The 12,364-nt window shown below is 41.9% G+C and overlaps 1 protein-coding gene and 1 pseudogene across 1 annotated transcript; one reads left to right on the forward strand and one right to left on the reverse strand.

The window, feature by feature from the left end:
- Positions 1-3,532: 3,532 nt before the first annotated feature.
- Positions 3,533-7,072, reverse strand: LOC124508632 (E3 ubiquitin-protein ligase RNF4-like). The gene is made up of 2 exons (XM_047075164.1): positions 6,967-7,072; positions 3,533-4,543 (listed from the first exon to the last, which is right to left on the reverse strand). The coding sequence occupies exon 2, from the start codon at positions 4,283-4,285 to the stop codon at positions 3,716-3,718; it is 570 nt and encodes a 189-aa protein (XP_046931120.1). The 5' UTR covers positions 4,286-4,543; positions 6,967-7,072; the 3' UTR covers positions 3,533-3,715.
- A 4,486-nt stretch (positions 7,073-11,558) lies between these two features.
- On the forward strand, positions 11,559-12,176 carry LOC124508072 (dihydrofolate reductase-like; annotated as a pseudogene).
- Positions 12,177-12,364: the final 188 nt, after the last annotated feature.

The raw sequence follows: 12,364 nt of genomic DNA on the forward strand, positions 1-12,364 counted from the left end.
GAGGGCAGGAGAGTACAGTGGACTACCAAATTCCTCAGACCGAGATTACTTCATCCTTTTCTTACACACTTCATGAAATTCACTTCTATTTTGAGAGGAAAGTCAACAGCAGGATCTTCCCTTCCTAATTCCACTACCATATTTTCCCCTCAACTTTTAAACAGCATCTTCCGCCTTCACTGAAGATCATGCTGAATCCTTAAGAATCTTTCTCTGGAGGCTTTTTTCCAGGCCTTTTAAGGGCTCCTTAGCACCTGTAAAATAAACTCTGAACTCCATAACACAGCAAACAATACTCTATGCATAATATGGCCTTAATTCTTCTTTTCTTTATTTCTCACTTCTTTCCACAGCTATGTACAATAGTCAGCCAAATTATTCAAGTTAGTATGCCCTGTGGCACCTCCATTCAGCTTCTGCTTTTACATCCTATTGGGTTCCTGCTCTTGCCTAGGTTTATGCATTGACTGCCTGTGATGTGTGAAGTGCCTAGTACTATGCCTGGAACACAGCTATTACTTAATGAATGGCAGGTGTCATTATCAGTGACACTTTCTTCCTTCTATTTTTTGCATTCAATTAATGCTTATTAATAGTTGCTGTACACTTAACTGTCCACACAAAAGGCTTTTCTTCTTTTTTGTTTTGTTTTGAACTAACATTTTATTTTATTTTATTCAAGTTCTTATTTAAATTCCAGTTAGTTAACATACAGTGTAATATAATTTCAGGCATAGAGTTTAGTGATTCATCACTTACATACAACACCCAGTGTGCATCCCTACAAGTGCCCTCCTTAACCCAGCACCCATCTAGCTCATCCCCAACCTACCTCCATCCACTAACCCTGTTTGTTCTTTATCATTAACAGTCTGTTTCCTGGTTTGCCTCTCTATTTTTGAATAAATATGTTCATCTGTTTTGTTCCTTAAATTCCACATGAGTAAAATCATATGGTATTTGTCTTTCTCTGACTGACTTATTTCTTGCTTCAATTCTTAAAAGAGGTAATATTAGTCATGCTCCCACTAAAACAAATATTTGATCCCTGCCTATTGCTTATAGTCCAAATCCCTATCATATTTTCCTTGATGATGAGGTGAACTAGACAATGAAGTAATAAAAGTCAGTGTTCCCAAGCATGTATTTGGTGACAGTAATCAGAACAGTGGTTGTTGGGGGGGTGGGGGAGTGGGGGTTGGAGGGGGTGGGGGGTGGGGGGGGTGGGGGGGATTGACTAGAAGGAGATATAAGGGAACTTTCTGGAATGACAGAATTGTTCTGTATTTTGATTGGGGTGTTGGTCATTATGAATGTATATATTTGCCCAAACTCATCTAATTATGCACTTAAGATCAATGCATTTTGATAGGGGCACTTGTACCCCAATGTTTATAGCAGCACTCTCAACAATAGCCAAATTGTGGAAAGAGCCTAAATGTCCATCAACTGATGAATGGATAAAGAAATTGTGGTTTATATACACAATGGAATACTACGTGGCAATGAGAAAGAATGAAATATGGCCTTTTGTAGCAACGTGGATGGAACTGGAGAGTGTGATGCTAAGTGAAATAAGCCATACAGAGAAAGACAGATACCATATGGTTTCACTCTTATGTGGATCTTGAGAAACCCATGGGGGAGGGGAAGGAAAAAAAAAAAAAAAGAGGTTAGAGTGGGAGAGAGCCAAAGCATAAGAGACTGTTAAAAACTGAGAACAAACTGAGGGTTGATGGGGGGTGGGAGGGAGGGGGGGGTGGGTGATGGGTATTGAGGAGGGCACCTTTTGGGATGAGCACTGGGTGTTGTATGGAAACCAATTTGACAATAAATTTCATATATTGAAAAAAAAAGATCAATGCATTTTGTTGTCTATAAAATTTATCTTGATTTTTTTTTGAAAAATTCAGAATCTCCTCTATTTTTTCCTCTGAAAGCAGAGCCAAAAACCCAAATGTCTACAAGAGCTTGGCAGGTAAGGGAAATGTGTAGTGGGCTAGGCAGGATAAGATAGGGAGGGTTGAGGGCTGCTGACAAGCTGGAGAGACTCTGCTCTTTATCCTGATCACATGGACAAGATGTATAAAAGCAGAATCTGCATTTAATAGGCACCTCAGATGTTTCAGTCATTAGCCGGTTTTCTGATACACTGTGTGCTAGGTCACAGAGCAATTAATAGTTTCCAAAGTGGGGTACATAAAATGATCTATTGAAATGTAGGAAGATAATATTTAGAACTTTTTTGAATTTTTTTCATTTTCCTGTTCTTTTTCTTCCTCTTTTCACGTTAGAACATACAAAGGAACACACAGAAGAGAGTATACCACATTTATCTTGCATATCCTGTGCCATGTCAAGCAACTGAAGCCTGGGGTATGGAACATTTCAGAGAATGCATTGTGTAGACAGACATGACACAGGGATGGGCACTGTTCCATCAGCACAACCGAGCCTCCATGGAGGAGAGCAGCACTGCTACAGCCATAGTAAGTAAGGAACAAACTTTACTGCCCATTTCATTCTGAGGAAAAAGGGGGGAGCACTGTAGAAATCTCATTCTCTCCAGTTCTAAAGTGCAGTCTGAACTGTGAGTGCTATATGATCCTCTGCAAAAGAAAAAAGAACTAGTCTGTGTTTGGCTGGGAGGTAGAGGGTGGGCAGTGGCCCTGGAGCAGCTGGGATGGTGGTGCAGTGATGTGTTTGTTGACAGAGAAGCGCGCCAACTTGTTGATTAGCTGACCAGTGTGGTGGACACAGCCACACCTGTAAAGCCAGGGTGATGGCATCTCCTCTGTGTTCTGGCAGGTCAGAAAGCACAGAACCACAACTCTAGATTCCCATGTGCCTAGGCAACTCCTCCAACTGGCCTCAAAGGCCAGCAGGAGTCTCAGAGGACATGGTGCCTGCCCATGTACCCACCTCTGCCCTGCTGGGTGGAGAAGTGGTCAGAAAGGACTGACTTCCTTCCACTCCAATGGAATCAGGAAATCCAGAGAAACCCAGAGACGGCACCCTACCTGGTCCATTAATTAAAGTTTCCATTGCTCTAAATAAGACCTAGTATATGGTTGCTTAAATAAGAATAAAGTTTATATGTCTCTCAAGTACAAGTCCAAATTTGTATGGTGGCTCTGACCTGCAAAGTTGTCAGTCTCCCAGTCTCTTTCCATCTACTTGCTCCACCATCTCTAGGATGTTGCCCTTGTTTACATGATCCAAAATGCCCATATGTGGTCAATTAAAAAGTGATTACTATGAGAAAAAAAAGAAAAATTGCTTTGAGGACAACCACTAGTCTTCTGGCATATTATGACAACCAAAGTCCAGCCTTAAAGCATGAAACGAAAGGAATCAAAAAGTAGTCTCATAGTGTGTGAGAAATTAAAAAGTTTTTTATATACTCCAGAAAATAATTTTTTACATTTTTATTTATTTATTTTGAGAAAGGCAGAGAGAGAGAATTCCAAGCAGGCTGTGCACTGTCAGCACAGAGCCCAATGCAGGGCTTGAACTCACCAACTGTGAGATCATGACCTGAACCAAAACCAAGAGCCAGACGCTAACTGACTAAGCCACCCAGGCACCCCAGAAAACAATTTTTAAAGCAGCCTTTTTGAGTCCAGTGTATAGGATGCCAACAACCTGCAGTTTCTGCATGAGGACATGGAAAAATCCACCCAAGTTTTGTCTGTCCTGAATGATACGGTATACCTCATATATAAATACGGTGGTACTGATGACAGCTGATTTTTTTCAAACAAACTGGGCAATTTTTACTATATTTAAGGGAAGTGCAGAGGCAGCAACTACAGAAGATGTGGCCACATTCTGTAGAGTAAACATGTCGCCTACTCAGTTCAATCTCCGAGTACCCGTCCATACAAATTCGACACCGGATATAACCAGGTAGTGTGCAACTTAAAACTTCTTCTTCCAGGGCATTATGGGAGGTCCTGTTGGTCACATACACATCTCTGTTTCTCCTCAGCTCCTCCTTATCACTGCTCACCACACAGTTGCCAGTTTGCCTTTGGAGTGACCTTTTGTTTCCTCTTGGCCTCCTCCTTTCTTCAGTAATCACAACAGAGTCATGGCAAGTTAGGTCAATCACTGCAGGTTCTAGGGATTCACAGGTGAGGTCAACTATTTCATCACTTTCCCTGAGATCTATCAGTTCTGTTTCTAAGACCATCTCAGGAGTAGGGCCTCCTTCCCCAGCTGTACGGAATTCTCGGGTTTGTCTGGAATTCACCATGCTACTGCAGCACATTCTTGTATTCATTGTGTTTGTTGGATCCAGTCTTCAGAGAAATAAGTGATCTGTCCCAAAGTTTACAGTGAATGGTAAAGTCCCCAGCTGTTGGTCAGTCACTCTCCGACTTACATAAGAATTTAGAGCCCAGATTTTCTGGTGTATTTGAACTCTGATTCTGGTTCCAGTCCTGTCTCCACCTCCACAAGTGCTGTGTTCCCACGTGGGTGGGTGGGTTTGTGAGGCTTCTGGGAGCCACTTTTAAGACAACTCAATCTTAATTTTTAACTAAAAAAAAAAAGAGAAATTAAGTTTTGGTAATATCTAAATAAGATTGATAGTAGTGTAAAATAGATAGATATCTAAAGAAAAAAATGTGTTTTCAAAATACTTCAGTAGTTATGCATTTAAACAAGGTTTCAACTTTGTATCTTTCCTTATTCCATGTCCTAATGGGAAGCAGGAGAAGCCCAAGGGGCACTTACATGAAGAGAAGCACAGAAGTGCTGCATACCAAGAAAGGGTCACTATTTCATCCAAGATGCAGTGTCAGAATCTCAAGGAAACACTTATTTTTTACAAAGTAAAAATGGAGACCAATAAGTTCTTTGCACATTTAGGTCTTTCTTTCTTTCTTTCTTTCTTTCTTTCTTTCTTTCTTTATTTTTTTTTTAATGTTCACTTATTTTTGAGAGAGACAGAATGTGAGCAGGGGAGGGGCAGAAAAAGAGGGAGACACAGAATCCCAAGCAGGCTCCAGGCCCTGAGCTGTCAGCACAGAGACTGACATGGGGCTCGAATCCACGAACTGTAAGATCATGACCTGAGCTGAAGTCAGACACTCAACCGACTGAGCCACCCAGGCACCCCCTTTCTTTCTTTTTTTTAATGTTCATTTATTTTGAGAGTGAGAGAGAAAGAGCATGGAGGAGGGGCAGAGAGAGAGGGAGAGAGGGAATTCCAAGCAGGCTCTGCCCCGTCAGCACAGAGCCTGATGTGGGGTTCCATCTCATGAACTCTGAGATCATGACCTGAACCCAAACCAAGAGCTGGATGCTTAACTGACTGAGCCACCCAGGTACCCTGCACATTTGGGTTTCTAACAGCAAATAAGAAATGAACCAGTTAGTCCATGCAGAGGTTCATCAGGCCCAGTGTTCCCTTTCTAACAGAGACAGCGAGAGGAGTTTTCTTGAAGCATTTCATCCCAGATTCTGTTTTAGGGAAGAAGGGATAGAGTTCAAGCATTTGCATAGGGAGACTTGGTTTGAGTCTAGGCTCTGTGACACTGGGCACACAACGTAGACTGTTAAAGTTCTCAAAACCTCAACATGTAAATCCTTTCTAAAAATTATTTTGTAATTTAAAAGTAATGCATCCTCAGTCATCATTAGGAAAATGCAAATTAAAGCCATAATGAGATACCATTTCACACTCACGAGGATGACTAAGATTTAAAAATAAATAATAAAAAGTGTTGGTGAGGATGTAGAAAAATTGGGATTCTCATATAGTGCTGGTGGAAATGTAAAATGGTGCAGCAGCTTTAGAAAACAGTCTGGCAGTTCCTCAAAAGATTAAAAATAGAGTTGCCATATGGCTCAGCAACTCCACTCCTAGGTATATACTCAAGAGAATTGAAAACTTATGTCCAAATAAAAAATTTATACATGAATGTTGATAAAATTATTCATAATAGCCCCAAAGTGGAAACAAGCCAAATGCCCATTAACTGATGAATGGATAAACAAAATGTGGTATATCCATACAATGGAGTATTTATTATTAAGCAATAAAAAAGAGTAAGGTACAGATACTTGCTATAATATGGATAATCTTTGAAAACATATTAAGCAGTAGAAGCCAATCACAAAAGACCACAAACTGTATGATTCCATTAATATGAAATGTCAAGAATAGGCAAATCTAAAAAGACAGAAAGATGAGTGGATCGTTAGGCCTGGGGTGTTGAGGAGAAATAGGAAGTGGCTGCTAATGGGTGCAGGGTTTCTTTTGAGCATAATATTCTAAAATGGAGGTGATGTTTGCACAACTCTGTGAATATACTAAAACCCACCGAATTGTATACTTTAAATTGATGAATTGTATGGTTTGTGAATAATTTCTCAATAAAGCTTTTACCAAGACAAACACCTAAGCTGCCATAGGAATGTTACACAAAACAATGTGATACAATCTGGATTTAGACACAAGCCCTAGAACCTGGTGGGAAAGTGTGGAACCCGAAAGGAAAATGGAAAGAGGGCACCCGGAGGAAGGCACAGTGCTCAGGTCTCCACCGGAAGCGCTGACCTGCTTACCCAGGCAATTGTTCTCTTAGACCCCACAGACACCTGCTTTCCGCCAGATCACCACCCTCAAGTGTTTGCCTTTCACAACGGGCCTGCCCACCACCACTGACCCCACCCACGTATCCCATTAATGATTTAGCTATTTTGTCCTGTCCAGCCCAGTCCTGCTGAGGCAGCTCTCCTGGGAGAATAGAACAGGAAGAGTGAGTTCCAGCCGCGCGCTGGACTTTCCAGCCTCTGGGCTGCTTCCCTGTGGCGTCTGGACTGAGTCTGGGCGAGCCGAACCCGGGTGCCTGGCTACACTGGGCTGGGAAGAAGCACCCAGAGGCCGCAGGGCCAGGGAGAGCCAGTGGATAAGGAGAAGCAGAGGGAGGGGACATCACGGGACGGGGTGCTCACCGTGAACTTGCACCTGCAGGTGGTGGCATTCGGCGAACACACCCAAGGTCACAAGCAAGGGGTCTCCGCGCGCGAGTTATCCACAGGACGGCGGAAAGCACTGGGGTTTTCCCTCCTTTTAAGCTGCTGTTTTAGTTTCTCAACTGCCCAATCAAAACCCGAGCCCATGGTAGCTTGTCACCAGTCTCTAGGTGGAAAGCTGGTGTTCCAGGTTAGAAAAGGGGACTTTCCTGTCCTTATCACCTTTCTCCAGGCTCCTGTTTACTGATAAAAAGGAGGCACCGGATTGTTGTTTCCCTTTTATCTCCTCTTATTGTTAGATCAGCAACTTCCCACCCTCTAGAAAAGTGGTTCTCAGTAGAGGCAGTAGCCTCTCTAAAAGTTTTGGAAATTTACAAGGCTGTTTTTAGTGGTCGCTATAGGCATATAGGGGCAGAGGGCAAGGGGCCCCGGCACCACCACCCCCCCTCCCACACGCACACATTGTCTCTATCTATCTCTCAATATATGAAAAATCTGCTTTATAATCTGGGCTTTACAAGCACATGTAAAAATGTGTTTTATTTTTCAATTATTTCTTGGTATATATTGACTATTTACTATGACAGAACAGTTACTGAACCAAAGTGGGCCCAGTTCTTGCTGAGTTACAGACAGCAACTACACCAAATGGAGTTGCCTCACAAGGTAAACTTTATTTGTACAAACAAGGAGGTCATGGGGAATCATTTCCAAAGCTGTGTCTCCCTGAACCAGGGAAAGCAGGCTCCTTTAATTTAAGTGTGGGATAAATATCCAGAAGGGGATTTTAACATTGTAATGAGGCTGAGGTAACAGCTAGGCCCTTTCTGAATCATCTGGGTAGGCATCTTCCTCAAATGTTTCTTTTTCAGTACTAGTAGTTTGTTAGTTTGTTTCTAAAAGGTAAGATTGACAGCTAGACAGAAGCTTCTAGGAGTTTAGTTCCTATAAGGTAAAATTGACAACTGAACAGAAGTTTCTACCAGAGATTTTCTGAGTTCAGGGGATTAGGTCAAGACTATATACACTGAATTGTCCAGGAATGCAAACTACCAGACAACTAGAAGAAAGATGTGTTTCAGGTTTTTTGTTTTGTTTTGTTCTTGGAATTTTACCTAGATATTCTAACCATTTTAGAGGATCACACCACAGCCAGCAATACCATTGTTGCATCCACACGACTCCTGAAGCAGAATGCTATGGGCACCAGTGACAGTCACAACAAAGTTTATTACAATCAGAGGCAAGGCCGACGGATCGGGACCAACACTCTTGATAAGAGTGCGGCCCTGAACAGCCGGGGCACAGAGTTTTTAAAGCCGATCACATCGTTTTATCATTACCTGGGAACAGAACAGAGAAACAGTCCCCAGATGAGTTAGAAACAGTTGCCAGATGAGTTAGAAACAGTTGCCGAATGAGGTGATTATTTTAGACTTTCTGCCGCTAAGTTGCAACCAGTGGATCTCCTAGACCTTGCCTCTGATGCTCTTTGAGCTTTTGTTTCCTTCATTGGTAAAGCCTGATTTACAAGAGTACCAAGCGTAATTTACAAGAGTAAAGCAAGGCTGTTATCTCTTGACCTTCAGTGTCAGAACAAAGCTGTTATTTTTCAAGCTACTCCTTAGCCCTACACTACAATTTAACCCTTACACCATATCTGAATCTGAGCCATCAGATTCAGTTATAGTGTAACTCTCAGTCTTCTATGTCACAGTTTACAGAGACCCTAGGCCAAGTTACAAGCATCCGGCACCTCTTACAGCAGCCAGTACAGCCAGGTTAGAGTATTCAATTACTCAATTGCTTAACCTTCATAATCAAATTACTAAAGGGTAACAGTAAAGAGTTATAAAAAGGAGGTGTTGGATCTGATTGGAGTTAAAACTTCTCGTCTGCAGTGGAGTCCTGGGCCTGTACTCACCTCAGTCTACCAAGCCTTAGCTTGAGTACTGACTCCCCACCATAGAAATATAGCAAATAAGGTTCCAGTATATTCAAGTGACCTGCTTACTGTGCTAACACGTTAGTGGCAGAACCCTTCCTTTTACAGGTAAGAAAATTGAGGCCAGGAAAAATTAAAAGATTTGAAAGAGAGTGAACTGTGACAGAGGCAGGGCTAGAAGCTCCTGAGAATTCAGTCTGTAAATTCTCCAAGCAAGATCATTTCCAGAAATCCTGAGAGTGCCAGAAGAGAGCAAGTTTCCCTTTGTGGGGCACTGTCCAGAATGAGTGAAGACGTTTACCTAAAACCCTTCGTGGAAAGGAGTAGAGGCATACTTTCTTTTTTTCGCCAGCTCAGAGCCAAAAAGTTTTCCCTTTTATCTCTTTGCTATGGTTTTAGGTAATTTTACTTGCTCTTGTAAGCTATGAAAGTAACCACTGCAAGTAAAAGCAATCGCCTGAAGCTTTACATTTACAGAGTTCTTACCACCATTTCCCGAGAACAACCCTTGAACAGTGTCTGGTATGGGGTAAATACTCCATATTTATTGAATGAATGATCGATCAAATAAGTGAATAAACTTTATAAGAATAATTATCTCATTTTATGGATTTGGTGACAAAGAGTCAAGCTGGGGGGGGGGGCACCTGGGTGACTCACTCGGTTAAGATTCCAATCCTTGATTTCAGCTCAGGTCATGATCTTATGGTTCCTGAGATCAAATTCCACATTTGACTGACTCCAGGCAGACAGCCAGAGCCTGCTTGGGAATCTCTGTCTCTCCCTCTCTCTTTGTCACTCCCTGCTCACATGTGTGCTCACTTTCTTTCTCCCTCTCTCTCAAAAAAACAAAAAAAAAACAAAAAAACCAAAAAAAAAACCAAAAAAAAAAAAAACAAAAAAAAACATTTAAAAAAGGAGTCAAGCCAGTAATAATGATTTCTCCAATTTCTTTTGTGGAATTAGGATTCAAACTCAGGTCTGATTTCAATGGCATTCACACTTTTTTTTTTTTTTTTTTTGAGAGAGAGAGCATGAGCCAGGGAGAAGGAGAGAGGGAGGGAGGGAGGGAGGGAGGGAGGGAGAGAGAGAGAGAGAGAGGGAATGAAAATCTTAAGCAGACTCCTTGCTCACCCTGGAGCCTGATAAAAAGGCTGATCCCAAGACCCCGGGATCATGACCTGAGCTGAAATCAAGAATTGGATGCTCAACCAACTGAGCCACCTAGGCACCCCGAAACTTTGAACTTTGCAAAAAATATTTATTTTTGGGAGAGCACAAGGTGGGGAGGGGCAGAGCGATGGGGGCAGAGGATCTGAAGTGGGCTCTGCTGTGACAGGCTGACAGCAGTGAGCCCAAAGGAGGCTCAAATGTCATGAACCATGAGATCATGACCTGAGCCAAAGTTGGACACTCAACCAACTGAGCCACCCAGGTGCCCCAAAGCTTTGAACTTTTAATGAAAGTTTGGGACTGCATGCCTTATGGGCCCTGTAGAGAAACCTAACAGGAAACACGCAGTAGCAGACTGATGCCTCACCCAGACTCAATGAGTCCATACCCAGCTTTTTCATATTTTGCTGCTAACAGCTAGCACCTGCACGTTATCCCAGCCCTGCAGATTACCCTCAGGCACTGGAGTGAGCTGGAAGTACCTGGGAGTTTAATGTTTCATCCAACTACACACTCTGTAGCTTATAGCCAGAGACAGGCTCCTGTGAGGTACCAAAGCCCAGCTCCTTTGCTTCAAGACAGAACTAACTTTGAGGGGTATTCTTTTGTTCTAGAGCTCCCGTGGGACCAGGCTGAGTGTGGGATTTCTGAAATCACCCCTTCACTTGGCTTCTTCCCGTTCCCTATTCTTCATCCTCCCTTCCCCCCTGCCCCACTCCTTTTTTGCTTATTGGTTTCTCCTGGAAGCCCTTTCTTTATAAGTCATAGCATCCAAATTCTGGATTCGCGGCATACTTCTGCAAGAACTCAACCCAACATGCTCACTGACTCTGCAGATGATGAAAATTGCATGCACACTTTCAGACAGTAAGGATACCTAGAAAACCCTTTCAGATAGCACGATAGCATTGTGTAGCAGCAAGAGTCCTCTGGTTTTTTTCTACGTGAAAACAATAAAAAGAGGAAGTGGCCCATGGGGGTGGGGAAATCTCACATTACTGCAGCCTTCAGTTAGGCCTGTGCTATAAAGATAGAAATATCTCCTTCCTTTCATAGACTTTTAAATCATCTGTGTTTTAGAGGACCAAAGAGAACAAAAAATTCTGAATCCAAGTAATGAGAGAAGATGTATGAAATTTAGTGCATAGTAAGTGCTTGATACATGATTGAACATTTTTTTTAATTCTATTTACCAGGGTTGTTCTTTTTTTTTTCTATCAGTCCTTCTTATAGCTTTCCAAAGCATCAGGATTGTTTTTAATGCATGAAACTTCCAATCAAAATATTCACAGATACTTTATTTCTCTTAAAATATCTAGGATCCAAATTGGTTACCCTTTGATTTTTTTCTAAAAGCCTAGAGTCCAAGGAGACAATTTTGTGCCAAGCTTGACAAAGGGTGGGGAATCCCAGGATGGTGAGCCAGCTCAGAGGTGTTTACAGCGCTGTCACGGTTCTTCCCCTAAACTGCATTGTCGCTGTGTCCCAGAACAAGGGCATCTGCAAGAACGGGGGCGTGCTGTAGCCCCCGCTCAGGAATGAATTCAAGTACACTATTTCCCAAGAATGACCACATCTTCCTCATAGAATGTAAGCAAACTTTAGTGATTATGGGTAGGAAGACATGGTTCTCTATTCCCAAGAAGAATCAGCCTTTAAAGGAAAAGAATTAATTTAGTTCTCAGTTGAGACCTTAAAGAACCTCCCCAAGAAGCTCATTTTTCTTGCCAAAAGTCTGGTCAATGCCTTAAAAGTTATTGAGCAATTGGAATTAGCAAATAAAGTGGACATGGTTTGGATAGTGGGAGGCAGTTCTGTTTATAAGGAAACCACGAAGAAACCAGGCCACCTTAGACTATTTGTGACAAGGATTATGCAGAAATTTGAAAATGACACACTTTTTCCAGACTTTGATTTGGAGAAATATAAACTTCCCCCAGTATACCCAGGTATTCTTTCTGATGTCCAGGAGGAGAAAGGCATTGAGTACAAATTTGAAGTATATGCAAAGAATGATTAATGTGGAGGTGTTTTCTAATTTATTTCAAGTTGTTCCCCCTCCCCTCCAAACAATTACATGTTTTCATATTAGAAAAAAAAAGACTTTTATTGACTTTAGGTCAATGGATAATTATTTCTAAGCAATGAATTTTTATTAATTAATCTTAATTAGACTATAGTTAAGATCAGTCTTAACTAGACCATATCAGATACGATTTGTGAAGCATTTCTTGCTATAACTGTAGGATGCCCATCAAG

Source organism: Lynx rufus, unplaced genomic scaffold (assembly GCF_022079265.1).
Source record: "Lynx rufus isolate CCGP_SWC_20201006 ecotype Redwood Valley unplaced genomic scaffold, mLynRuf1.p SCAF_13, whole genome shotgun sequence".
Lineage (NCBI taxonomy): Eukaryota > Metazoa > Chordata > Mammalia > Carnivora > Felidae > Lynx > Lynx rufus.